This window comes from Rhinolophus sinicus, linkage group LG06 (genome assembly GCF_036562045.2).
Source record: "Rhinolophus sinicus isolate RSC01 linkage group LG06, ASM3656204v1, whole genome shotgun sequence".
NCBI lineage: Eukaryota > Metazoa > Chordata > Mammalia > Chiroptera > Rhinolophidae > Rhinolophus > Rhinolophus sinicus.
Genome location: NC_133756.1, coordinates 122,758,428 through 122,772,646, shown reverse-complemented (window position 1 = coordinate 122,772,646; position 14,219 = coordinate 122,758,428). Strand labels below are relative to the sequence as shown.

General features: G+C 48.4%; 1 protein-coding gene across 1 annotated transcript; it reads right to left on the bottom strand.

Moving 5' to 3' along the window:
- Window positions 1–4,023: 4,023 nt before the first annotated feature.
- Window positions 4,024–12,899, bottom strand: CCKBR (cholecystokinin B receptor). Its single transcript, XM_074335879.1, is given in 5 exon segments — window positions 4,024–5,276; window positions 5,278–5,415; window positions 5,725–5,974; window positions 6,128–6,379; window positions 12,372–12,899. Coding segments are annotated over 5 exon segments (1,170 nt in total). The 5' UTR covers window positions 12,523–12,899; the 3' UTR covers window positions 4,024–4,897.
- Window positions 12,900–14,219: the final 1,320 nt, after the last annotated feature.

The window sequence follows — 14,219 nt, the reverse complement described above, 5'->3', positions numbered from 1 at the left end:
CTAGTCATACCTGAGTAACCACAGTGTGTGGTCATTTAACACTCTGGCTACAGTTGTCAGTGAGAGGCACCAGTTTCTGGCCTTAGGTCCACCTCTGTACATGTTTACTGTGACACCTCCTCTTTTCTGGTTTGTCTCCATATCAGCCAGAGTTTCTGAGACTTAGCCAGGAAACCTGCTGTCCTGGAAGATTTGAGGGGTGAGTTTTCCAGGACAGCTGATTCACCTCCTCTTATTTTATGGAGGTGAATCTCCAGGGGCTTCCCTCCAGGGATGGAGATGCTAGAACTGGGTTCGCTGAAGAATCTGGGCCTGCAGAGCTACAGACTTACCTGTTCTTCTACTTTGAGCCCTGGGAAGAGTGCTGAGTGGTTCCAAATTGCTCCCAACTCTCCAGCCCTGAATGATCCTCCTGGGAGGTCAAAGTCAGGATGTAGATTGAAGAGAGCATGGGCTTTGGAGTCAGGAAAACCTGTCACGACAGAACCAGCTCAAAACGGTCCTATCCTGTTTAACCAGATACTGAGTTGCTTTTCCAAGACAACAGACCAAAACTGCAAGTTATGCAGCCGAAGCATGCACAGAGGACAGAACTTTGACCTCCAGCTGCACCCAGAACTAAAGTCTACCCCCTGCCCCTGCCCAAACCAAAGGACCAAGACGTAACCAGAACTTGAATACCAGAACCCTTTCAGAAGCCAAGGGTCTGTTGTCCAGGAAGATCAGGTGTTCAGGTCCCTTTACCATAAATGGCCAACTTCAAGTTCCTCCAATTAAAACTTACTCTACCAGCAGTTTCATATAATTTCCCCCCTTTAACCCCTTAAAAACCCTTAACCTACTCCAGCAAGCAAGATGGATTTGAATCACCAATAGATAGATCTCCCATCTTTTTAGTTGGCAGCACCTTCTCAATCAATAAACCTTTCCTTACTCCAGACTCTGACATTTTGAGTTTTGACCTTTCTGAAGTATCGGACACACGAACTTTGGTTTTGTATGGGCCTGGGTTCAAATTCTGACTCCACCACTTTTCTAACACCACCTCCTTGCAGGCCCCAAGCTTTCCCTTGGACTCAGAGTTCAGTTAGGGATGATCTTCTGTCTGCAGAGGACCTTGTTTCCTGGTGTTTTTCCTTTATTTTGGTCTTGAGGCAACCTCAAGTCTAACCCTTCTTATGCTCTGTGCCTGGTACAATGATAAGCACTTTTGAGCTTTGCCTTAATTTTCAAAATGGCAGCATGCAGTTACCGTTCTCACACAAATTACAATGTGTGTGTGTGTGTGTGTGTGTGTTTCCATACCACCAAGAAATTTGCTTAGTGTGTCCGAAAATTATTCAACTCAGTTCTGCTACTGTCTACCTGGAGATAGTGTCAGATCCCACAGATTAAGGGCTCAGTCCTACAAGACACCCCCCCCCCCTTAGATACCAATCACATGTCCAAGTTGTCCTCCATGCTTCTGACTGACTAGCTATAGATTGGAAGTTCCCACAATCCCCTTCTTGTGTTTGATTACTTTGTTAGAGTGAGTCACAGAACTCAGGGAAACAGTTTACTTACTAGATTACCAGTTTATTATAAAAGGATATAATTTAGGAACAGCCAGATGGAAGAGAGGCATAGGGCAAGGTATGGGGAAAGGGCGCGGAGCTTCCAAGCCCTCTCCAGGCACACCACTCTCCCCCAAATCTCCATGTGCTCACCAACCAATAAGCTCTTCAAACCCAGTTCTTCAGGGTTTTCATGGAGGCTTTGTCATGTAGGCATGATTGATTAAATCATTAGGCATTGTGCTATTGATTCACTCTCCAGCCCCTCTCCCCTCCTTGGGCATTGTAGAGTGCAGTTGAAAGTTCCAACCCTCTAATCACAAAGTTGGTTCCTTTGGCAACAAGTTTCCATCCTTAGGTGACCTAGGGGCTTTCCAAAAGACACCTCATTAACATAACAAAAACACATTTATGGCTCTCCACACTTAGAGAATTCTAAGGGTTTGGGAGCTCTGTGCTAGGAATGGAACAGGGATGATGACTGAATATATATTTATTATAAAAATCACAATGTCACAGGAGTTAATGTAACTGAGACTCATTGAGATTGAGACTCACTGAGATAACTTGCACAAATCCACAACTTTTAAAAGGCAGGACCACTGGAACCCAGGTCTTCAAGGCTTGAAAGAAAGCAACACAGCATAATGGAAAGAGGAAAAACTTTGGAGGCAGATACCTAAACTTAGTTCTTGCCTTCATTCAAGCTGCAGGACCTAAATTTCTCAGCTTCACTTTCCTCTTCTGTCAAATGAAGAGAAATGCTCTGTAGAAGAGTTCTGAGAGTGAAATTAATTTGTGTATATAAAACGCCTGTCATGTAGCACCGAGAAGCATTAGATTTCACCACCGCTCCCCTCCATCACTCCTAGGCCCAGGCTCAGTCATCTTCCCACTGCGTCATGTTGTTCCCAGTCCAATGTGGGAAATCAGGCAGGGTCGCCAATAACTACTCGTATCATAGAAGAGAGAAAGCAGTAAGTAATGTACAAGCTCATGAGTTTTGCTAGGAGGGTCAAACAAGACTTCATGAAGGCAGCAAAATAAATCTGGACTTGAAATGTTTCGTCACATTTCAAGAGATGGGAAATAGATGGGAGACTCCCAACATTCCACATCTCGTAACTAGATAGGCTGTAGGGAGGAATGATGGATGTGTAAGTATTTCGTGGACTAAAGGGCTGCCCAGTGTGTGAAATGGGGTTATTCGGGCCATGCCTATGTGCTAGATTCTAAGCCAGTCCCATCCCGGTAGTACCTGACCTGACACTCCACGCTGAGGCTGGACTGAGCCCTCCCTCATTGGGCTCCCCACTGCCATCTGGTGGTCATGAGGAGCCCAGGCCCCAGCTGGAGGGGCTCACCAAGGCTGCATCTCTTCAGAAGGGATGGTAATGACAGTGAAGATGGGCGGCAGGGAGGGCAGTGAAGTCTATGGGCAGCCCTACTTCCACCTTCTGGAAAAATTGGTATGAGAAAGAAAGGCCCAATATCTTGCCTTCAGCTCCTCAGACCGGCTGGGATTCTATTTTTAACCAGCACTGTCCTGCTTGACAGCTTGGAACGCCTTCTCTCTCCTTTTCTCTTTCCTCCTGCCTCTTGTAGCCCAGAGCACCGTTGGAAGGGTGGATGGGAGCTGCTTCAGCGATGGTGAACAGGAGACCCACTCTCCTTTCTCACTGTCCTTTGCTCCATCAAGTCTTTGTCCAGTGTAGTTAGTGGGTGGATTTTACAGGCATTTTTGCTGTGAAGCTAATGAGGCTTAAATTTCCAGGTTTCTCACTTGTACAGGCCTCTTCCAAGGGCCTAGTCAGTGTGCTAGCAATTTTATATCTGTAATTTTGTATTCCTTTTCTTTAAAAAGGACTTCAAATGTTATAAGCTCCAGGTGCCACAAAACTTGGCTACCCCTCGGTGGGTATGGCTACTTTCCCATCTCTAGCTTAGCTACATCAATAGGGTTATTTCTGTCTTGCTCTAATTTGCTGTATGATCTTGAGCAGTTTTCTTTCCTGCTCTGGGTCTCAGTTTGCCCCTCTGTTACAGATAACGTCAAAGAAGCCCTCTCCCAACATAACATACTTTTGATTATCCACGTATGTTCCCTTGGTGAGGTCATCTGCTTTTCCCTGTTTGTCATTGTGTGTATGGAGTGATGTTTCTGTCTCTACCTCTCTCTGGGGCTGGATCAGTCTTACAGTCAAAAGGGAGGCTGAGCTGTGGGACTCCTATTCAGGTCCAGCCTCCTTCACCCCCCCCCCACGCCCGCCACCTCGCCCACACACCCTTTGTCATTGCTGGCCAGTAGGGATGCTTCTATGGGGCAGAAGCTTGACCAGGTTCTGCTACTAGAGAAGAATGCATTGAAAAGGCCCTAGCTTTTAATTAACTTCTGTACCTTCTGTATATCTGTCATGGTCTGATTTCTGATGTTTCAAACACACATTGAATAAACTGAGTCTCACTATACAGTGCTTCTTTTATTTTTTCATTAAAATTTTAATAAGCATCTATTAACATGAGTATAGTACCGTAACAATGGCATCACTTTAGGAAAATGTGCTCAGGACTCATGATGTATTATGGATATCCCACTTCCCACCCTCACCCCTATTCTCAGCTACTATGACACTGGTGTGTAGGTGGGTCTGGGATGACAACCCAGAGAGAATACACACAGCCTCATCTAGCTTCAGATCATGGGCTTTCTGGCAGGAGGTCATACTGTGCATGAACTGACAGGGAAGATCACAAAACCCCATGCCGCCTCACCTGCCCCCCAAAAGTCCAGAAAGGAAGTTTAGGAGGAAGCCAAGCCATTTATTATTTCTTGAAGAGGTCAGGTGAGGGAGGAGGGGGCGGGGGCATAGTATTTAACTGGAAAGAAAGGGACTTTTCAGTGCAAATCAGCCTTTTGGTCAGGGATGTGAGAGATGAGGATGGTATTTCCAGTGCTGATTGGGGAAGGGCACTGTGAGGTCAAACTGGGGGCAGCCTGGAGCATCTCAGGAGTCAGCCCCATGCCAGGCTCCTATAACAATTAGTGCCCTTACTCTATGTGTTTGAGAGGCAAGTCACCCATCAGAGCTCCCACTGTGGAGGGATAATCCATTGCTAGGGACGCTGTGCCTGGGTATGTCCTAGGGCAGTGCCATTTCGATGTGCCATGTCAAGAATGTGCCTCGTTTCCTGTGTGGGGGTTTGGTTTATTTCCTGTGCATTGGGTTTAATCCACGCTATTGGGTGTCAGTATCTTGTGTCAGTTTTGGTCTGTGTCTCTTGTGTGTCTGGATGGGTCAGTGCTTGTAGGAATTGGTCTGTCCTGCCTCAGTCCCCACCCCTCAGCCAGGCCCCAGTGTGCTGATGGTGGTGTAGCTCAGCCTGGACAGTGAAGCAATGGAGGGGGTGGGAGGGTCCTCGTCTGGAAGAGGCCTGGGGCGAGCTCGTGGCGGCCGGGGACAGCAGCGGGCGCAAGTATCGAGACAGGCCTGGCGAAAGCGACGGTGCATGAAGCAGTAGACCAGGGGGTTCACACAGGCCGAGGCATAACTCAGCAAATGGATAAAAGAGATGGGAGCACCTGAAAGTGCACGGTGGGCACCAGGGCCATCAAAGGCGCGCCAAGTGTTGGCGCTGTACACTGGCAACCAACAGAGGAAAAAAAGCACGACGATCACTAGCAACATGCGCACCACGCGCTTCTTCGCCAACAGCTTGGCTTCGGACTCGGCTCTGGCTCTCGCTGTCACTGTCACCGTCAAAGCGAAGCCCTAAGTAGAGCTCGCGGGAGATAAGCCCGTAGGCCACTGCCATTACCACACCCGGGATGAAGAACAAGAGCAGGAGCAGCAGTACCGACCTGAAGGCAGAGCACAGACCAACCATGGTCTCTGTCAGCTATAATTACAGGTGGAAGAAGAGCCAAGGATTGATGTTTCTAGGGTTGGTGATCAGGCCCTAGAGGCAGATGTAGGATTTGGACTTGCTGCTGGGAAGGGCTAGAAAACTGCAGAGGGTCCCCAAATAGGAATCTTAGGGTGGTGGGTGAGGAAAGGGAATTGGAGTGGTAATTCTTGGAGCAGCTAAAGGAAGATTCTTGGGAATGGTTCTAAGCATGTGATGGAGATGGAGAAGGGAATTTCCAGGTGTAGGTAAGGGGCACCCTCACCAGGTTTGGCGAACCCGCGCACTGGGCCAGCGATGCACGCACTGCAGCACACGGGGCCCCGCTGGCTGCACCACGGTGTACACGGGATAGGGCACCATGAGCAGTCCAGACAGCATCCAGGTGGCTACGATCACACGAGCTGCGTGGGAGCGCGTCTGCCACACTCGAGCCTGCAGTGGTCGGCAGATGGCGCTGTACCGCTCCAGGGCGATGGCCACGAGGCTTAGTGTGGACACACTCACAGACACCCCTAAGCAAGGGAAGGGGAAAGGGTCACCTAGGAAACTTGTACTACACATTCGCTAGTGTCACATTCCCAACCCTTACCAGGAAACACCCTGATTTCTGCCAAGGACTTTAGAAGAGGAGAGGAGCAAGGGGGCAAGGTGGTAGTCTCACCTACCCATGAGGTAGGAAACCGCCTTGCAGACGACTGTGCCAAAGATGAATGTACCCATGAGATTGGGCAGGAGGGTGAAGGGCATGCAGGCCACAGCCAACAGGAGGTCGCTGACCGCCAGAGAGAGCAGGAAGGCGTTGGTGACGGTCCTCAGGCGGCGGCTCAGTCCCAGGACCACAATGATGAGCACATTTCCTCCAACGCTCATCAGAAAGATCACTGCATAAAGGGTGACTCTAATGGCCAGCTCCAATTCTGGATAGGAAAAGGGAGAGGTGACAATAGGGGGTCTGGCCTCCACTCAGCCAGATCCTCCAATCCCACTTATTCCCAACCCCCACTACCCAGCCAGATGCTCTGCTTTCCAAGAACACCACCCCCCCACACACTCAGTAAATGGTGAACTTGAATTCCTTGCCCTTCTAACCTGTTGGGGCTTAGTTAAATTGGCTTAACTCTACCTTTCCTTAAGACAGCCTGTCTCTAGATATAGAGAACAAACTGATGATTGCTATACAGGAGGGGGGTGAGGGATGCGTGAGAAAGGTGAAGGGATTAGGAAGTACAAACTGGTAGTCACAAAATAGTCCTGGGGATGTCAAATACAGTAGGGGGACTATAATCATGAATGTAAAGACTATATAGGGAGTCAGATGGGTACTGGACTTATGGGGGGATTACTTCATGTATTATATAAATGCCTAATCACTGCACTGTACACCTGATACTCATATAAGATAATATTGAATGTCATATATATATATATATATATATATATATATATATATATATATAGTCACAGGATGTAAAGTACAACATAGGGAATATAGTCAATGGTATTATAACAGCTATGTACGATATCAGATGGGTAGTAGACTTGGTGGGGTTATCACTTTGTGAAGGGTGTAAATGTCTAATCATTATGTTGTTTTGTACATTGAAACTAATAAAAAAACAATAGAGAGGTTATCCAACTAGTCTTAACCAAATCATATGAATCCTTAAAAAGCCAACAGTTTTCCCTGGTTGGCAGCAGAAGAGGAACTTCAGGAAATTTGCTTGTCATAAGGCCCCCAGCCATCTCAAGCCAGCAATACACTGTTGCTGGCTTGAGATGGCTGGGGCCATATGACAAGGAATGAGGGTGGCTGTGGCTCACTGAAAGATGGAGCACAGAGCAAGTACCTGAGAATGGCCTCTAGATGAGAGCAGTCTCTGGGTGACATCCAGCAAGAAAATAGGGACTTCAGTCCTACAACCACAAGAAACTGGATTCTGCTAATGACAAGAATGAGCTTGGAAGCAGATTTCCCCCCAGAGCCGAAACTTATGGCCTACAAGTCTGTGAGCTAATAAATGTGTGTTTTAAGACACACACACACACACACACACACACACACACACACACACACAGAGAAAAAGAAAAAAGAAAAAAAAAAAGCCTGTTTCTTCTCAAGCTTTACTACAAATCTTTCCTAGTCTTTGCAGCCAAACTTCTTGAAAGGATTATTTGCATCTTTCCATTCACTCCTCAACCCATTACAATCCAGTGCCCCATCTGACCCCCCATCACTGTTAGGACACTTCTTCCCAAGGTCACTGAGCTTTAACTGCTAAATCCAAAGGCCTCTTCTCAGCTTGGGGTGTGGCACCCCCGGGTCTGGTCTCCTGGGATCCGCCCAGGTCACCCCGACACCCCTTCTTCCCCGGGGGACAGGTCAGATCATGTCCTTAATTGTCTAAAAAAAAACCACCTTCACCTACTCTCTACTGTCTAAAACCCATTAGCATGTCATCCAGGTTCTCCGAGAACTGCCCTGTTCCTGCTTCTACCTCCTCCCTGTAATGCACCCACTTAAGCTGCTGGATGACTCAGTTACTTGAAGGCATCATGTGCACTCATGACTTCCTCTCTAGCTCATGTTGGTTTCTCAGTCTGGAATGCTCTTTCACCACCCTCCTCCCCACCCCCCTGCCTCCTATCACAAACTTGTTGTCTGTATCTCGTGCATTCCAATTTACCATCGTCCTTAAGACTCAGATCAAATGCCCCCTTTTTTGTAAGGCCTTTCTGGACATCTCATTTGGAGTTAATCTCCCCTTCTTCTGACCCATGCATGTTCCTTACACATTTGTTAGAACCTTTTTTACTTTCTGCCTTGTATTTTAATGATCTCCAAACATTCATTCTCACTCACCAAACATTTACAGAGGATTCCCTTTATGCCAGGCACTGGGGACAGAGAAGAACATGAAAAGAAGGAGGGAAACTCAGATATATAAACAGACAATCGCCACACAGTGTGATAAGGAGTGAGGTTGAGGAATACAGAGTGCTGTGGGAAGTCACAGGAGGGACACTAGGTTTGCTGGTCTAGACAGAGGGCCGACCCCAGATGGGATTTGCATCACCATCTATTGGGAGATTGGTACATCTTTGGGCTCTATATCACAGCAAAGCAGATCCAGACAAAACTGAATTGAATTAAACTGGCCTAGTTACCCATACCCATGGCCTCAGCATGAGGGAGAGAGGACAGAGCCTTCCAGGTTGCCTGTAGAGAAGGGCCCAGAAGTGCAATTTCCTCTTCCACAGCCCCTATATATTGGCTTATTTTTGCCTTAGCCCCCAAATTAAACTGTCTTCTCATCAAAATAACCAACTAATTCAGAAGCTGTCATAACCATCAAATAAATACTATTTACAAGAGATCCCTGAACTGAACCCAGCAGTGACATAATTTACTCAAAGCACACAACAAGTAAGGGGCAGAATCAGAATAGAAGCCAAATCTCCACATCTGTAAAATGCTTGCCTGCTACTGCTCCCACACTTGTCTGTCATGCATCATGCTGCCTCCTTTCCCCAATCAAATCTCAATCTCAGTGCCTCTTCCTTCCTCTGTTCTCTATCATGGCATTTCTCACTACATTATGATGACGTTTAATTCTGTCTCCCTCACTAGACTAGACTATGAACTTCTTGAGGACGAGGGCAATGTCCATCTCGTTCTCCAGCATATCCCTAGCACTTGGCATAATGTCCCACACATAGGTGTTAACACATGCTTGTTGATGAATCTGGAATGAGTCTCTGTCACTCGGCACACAAATGCACCTGCTTTGTTCTTCCTCATTCATCCTTCATCTCTGTGCCTCTAAAGCTTGAGACTGCCCTCTCCTCTCTGCCTCTGTCTTGTTGGAGACAGAAGTTATATCCAAGTATGTGTGGACAGTATTTAAGTGAGTATGGATGTGGGAAGTTAACGTGTTAAGACGTTAAGTGAGATGTTAACCTGAGTGAAATAACTGAGCACCCGAGTGAATATTTGAATCTTTGGGGGTGGTATCTGAATGTGTGAGAGTAATAACTGGAGAAGGGTTACTTAAGTGAGCATGGGTAATATCAGATTGTGTGTGGATAATAATAAAATGAAAGTGAGTGTGTTTGATGGATGAGTAAATCTAAATGATGTGGGCATTATTAATGTGAGTGTGGGTGACATCTGTTTTTCTGTGGGTAGAATCTGAGTGAACATGGGTAGCACTCAAGTTTGTGTGGATTATACAGACTAGTGTGGGTAACATCCAAATTTCTACTTGTAACACTGGAGTGAGCCTGGGTTACAAGCACCTGTGAGAGTAATATCTGAGTGAGCATGGCTAACAGAGCCTTTGTGGTAACTTCTGACAGCCTGTGTAACATCCCACTGCGTGTAGGTAACAACAGCCAGATAAGAGGCCAATTCTTATACCTGTGCTTTGAATCCCTTACATTCTGCTTTCTTACTGTCCCTTGCTCTATTGACTATCTCTGCTATCTTCTGCATGTTCAACCCTCTTGGATTTTCTTGCGTCTGTCTGGCATTTAAATATTGGTCTTTTTCAGGGTCCTGTCTCAGGACCTCTTTTATTTTCATCCTACACAATCTTTGTATAATTTTATCTATTCCCATAGCTTCCATTAGCTCCTCTAGGCAAAGACCTTTCAAGTCTATATTTCTAGCTCATACCTCACCCTTAGGTTCCAGACCCCTGGGTTTAATAGTTTACTGGCTGACCTCACCAGCATTTAAGCTCAGTGTGTTCCAAATCGAATTTATTATCTCCTCTTTCAAATCTGTTTCTGTTCCTTTGTTATCCTTCTCATTATATAGCACCACCATCTATCCAATTGTTCAAGCCAGAAACCTGGATGTTATCCCTTGACCTCTTCCTCCCTCTCCATTTCTTATAAATAGCTAAATTCTGTTGATTCCAGAAGTGCCTCTCAAACATCCACTTCTCTCCATCCCTACTGCCAGTAACTTAGTCTAAGCCAGTATCATCTTTCCCCAGAGCCAGTGTAATATAATAGCTTTCTAAAGTGTCCACCCACCCCCATCCCCCTTCCTTACATGTCTTGTCCTCCAATCCATCCTCTACACTACAGAATGAATCCTGGCAGTACTACTGAAACTTCCAGTAGTTCCATTGCCCTCAAGATAAAATTGACACTCCTTAGGTCTATAAAGCTCTTTAGGCTCACCTTTATTCTGAGTGTTCATTATTCCTTTCTTATAGTATATGTTTCAGGCATTCAGAAACTATGACACACTGAACAAAAGTGCCATGGTTTTAAACTTTGGGCTTTTACATATACTATTCCTCTGCTTGGAGTGCCTTTTTTTTTTTTTTTTTTTTGCCTTTTCTGCCATTCATTTGGCTGGCTTTCTTTCATCCTTTTTATTTTTATTCAGTTCATGCTTTGCCTCCCCAGGAGGCTAACTGATTTCCCAACGATAGGCTAGGCTACAGGTGCTCCTCTTCTGTGTTTCCACAGCTCTCTCAAGGCACTTTGTGCTGCAATTCCCTGCTTACTTGTCTGTCTCATTCACTAAACTGTGAGCTCCATGAAATAGGAACTGTGTCAGTTTTGGTGCCTAGCACAATCCCTGATTCAATAAATATTTGTTGAATAAAATAAAAATCTAAGTGAGAGTCTGTAACAACTGGTATGAAAAAGCATGCATTATTTTGTGGGGTAACAAAGTACTTGAATTATAATTTATTCCCATTTTCCCTTTTTGGGATTGGCATAATTTCCTTCTGCTTAACATTATTTCCTCTCCTGGAATCCCACTTCTTCCTTGTCTGCATAATAAACTCCAACTTCAAGACCCAGCTCCCAGGTTCCCTCTGTGAAGTTCTTGAATCCTTTTGGGTGCCCACAATTCAGACCCTTTTGTGGGTCTTCCCATGCTGACTGTGATTTTTCCATTGGTTTTTGTCTCCTCTCTGCACTTGACTATGGACCGATGAGGGTCCAGACTGGGTCTAGTTCATCCCTATGTCCCCATGGACTACAATAGCAGTTGCCCAGGAAACTTTTAGGGAAAGGAAACATACAGGAAGTAGAAAATATATAACTTGAGCTGGGTCATCAAGAAAATGCAGATGTTGGCTGATGGGAAGAGTGAAAATTATTTTGGGGACTGGGTGAATGGAAGTAGTCTGAAGGGGTAGTGGCAGCACAAAGTGATGGGGTGATGCAGGGTCCAGCCAGGCTCTAGGATGGTGAAACCTAAGGAGAGGCAGTCTGGAGGGGAGGCTTGGAAGGGACTTGAAGACGTTACTTGGTGACAGAGAAAGAGAGAGAGTTCAGACCTTGAGAAGAATTCCATGTTGGGAGGCCGGAAGATTTGAGGATGAGTGAAACGGAGACAGGCAGCTCTACTGAGCAGCACCCAGCCTAATTCAAGTTTGACAATCGCTTGGGGAAGATTGGGGGTTGGGGTTGGGGACACAGGAGATTATAACTCTAACTTCCCACTCAGGCCTTCCAGATTGCTCCCTTCCCCAAACAGCCCCTTTCTTTTTCCCAATCTTGCCTTCTGTTCTTTCTTTCCTTCCCCATTGTGGCCCTGTGAACTGGATGTAAAGGCAAAAGATAGACCTCGAAGGATTAACTCCCCACCCTCTGTGTATTGGGGAAGGTACTGTGTTTGGGGTGTGATTAAAAGCTCGGCTGTGACCCGGGAACCAGGGTGTGTAGGGTTTCTCACCAGGCAGTGTGAGATGGGATGAAGTTTTATGAGGTGAAGGGGACAAATGTCCTCCTCAGGGGAGCTGTTTGGGGACTGAGGGAGTGCCCTGAGGGCATGGTGTGGGTGTTTGAGGAGGCAATGTGGAGGCAGTGGGATCCTCTATTCGTGTCGTGGGGTGCAGTGAGAAGGAGCTTGTGGAGGGGGCTTAGGGAGGCACCCACCTCGTGTCCCGGCTCCGCGGATGCGAGGGGGCTCGCAGCTGAGGTTGCCTGTGCCGCTGCTGTTGAGGAGGGGGACCCCCGGGCGACACAGGGAAGCCCCTGGCCCGGGTCCGGATCCCGGCACGCTCCGGTTCAGCTTGAGCAGCTCCATGGCCCTGGCCCAGCCGGCCCCCTCCCTCAGCTCCTCCGGGCGGGCTCCCGCGGGGGCTCCACCTGCACGCGCTGAGATTCCGCGGAGGCGCCCGCCTCGCCTGGTCCCGCCCCCAACCTTGGCTCCTGCCCTCAGCTTTTCCGCGGTGCGCCCAGCCTGGGCTCGCGTCCCCCCAGCTCGGGTCCTCGGCTGTCCTGCCAGGTGATCTCCGCCCCCCTCCCCGCTCAGGACGTGCCCCCTGCGTGACTGTCCTCCAGGCTTGAGCCCTCCGTACCCTAAAATAAATCTCTCCGTTCTTCTTTTAGAGATTTTCTTCCCGCCCACTCCCCTTCACTACAGTCTCCGCCCCCGGGGAAGGAGAGAGAGAGAGAGAGAGAGAGAGAGAGAGAGAGAGAGAGAGAGAGAGAGAGAGAGAGAGAGCGAGAGAGCGCTGAGATGGAAGGGTGGGGTGGGGGTTGGGGGTGGATGTAGAGATGGTGGGGAGGTTGCGAGGAGGTAGGTTTCGGGGGAGGAAGGGTAAGAGGGGTGGGGTAGGGCGGGGCTGCTGCCGTGAGGTTTAGCATCTTTTCCTGGAGTGTCGGGGGACGTGGAGGTGGAAACAGACGGTGGCCGCGTGCGAGGTCACTGGCTTCGGCGCAAATGACTTAGCTCACAGCGAGCGCTGCAGTTACGATACTGTGCCGCAGTGGCCGCAGTGGCCGCAGTGACCGCGATGCTATCGTTCCCGTAGTTCCCTGCAGCTCCTCGCCGCATCCTGCCTCAGGCCAACACCCAGCCTTCCACCCAAAGCTCCCAGGGAACCCTCAGCAGCATGCGAGGATGGGGCGGGAGAGGCAGCATTTGATCACGGGGAACCCTGGCGGGGGAAACGGCTGCCGGGAGGAAGAGTCTGACTTGGGTGTTGAGGAGTCTGGGGGTGGGGTGGGGTGGTGAAAACTACCTAGGATAAACGGGGGTGGAGTGGGGTGAGGGTTGGGGTATGGTTCTAAACTAGCCCTGCGTAGGCGTAAGAGGGGAGGAGGCTGCTGGTTTTCTTCGTGGTCTCCAGGCAGCGCCCACCGTCACCCGACACGGACGCTCCCTGTTTGTTCTCCGCGCAGGTGGAGCAGCTTGTGTGGGGCGTCAGGTTCCCACGGGAGGGGCCAGAAGGGGGCTGGGTCACTGGGGTGCAGCGGAAACAAAGCTGTCGAGAGCATGCGCAGGACTGAGTCGGATTCAGCTCCTTGGGCTGGACTTGCCTCCTCTAATATTTTAGCCCAAAGAGCAGATTAGATGGGGGATGAGGTCTGAGTTTGTGGGGAATTCAGAGAGCCCTATCCAGTCTTTTGGAAAGGACCTGGTCCGCCTAGCGCCGAGTTTAAAGGGGCTGGGCGTTTAAGGAGGATTTAAGCCTGAGGTGGGTGGGGATGTCGTCACCTGCTTCTCCACCTCCCCTACCCCCACCACACACACTTTCCTCCTGGCACTGCCTGCCTTTCCCATCAGAGAGTCCTGGACCAGAGGATCCTGATTTGCTGTTTGCTCAACTCCAGCACAGGTGGGGCCTCAGATAACATGCTGGACTTTTCCCACATTGGATGACCGGAGAGTGTGGAGGTTGGGGGAGCAAAGGAAATGTAGGGGAGAGGGGAGTGGAAATAGAAGTCGATGGGCATTCGTTTATTTAGCAAGGTATATGCCAGGTATAAGGCTGTGTA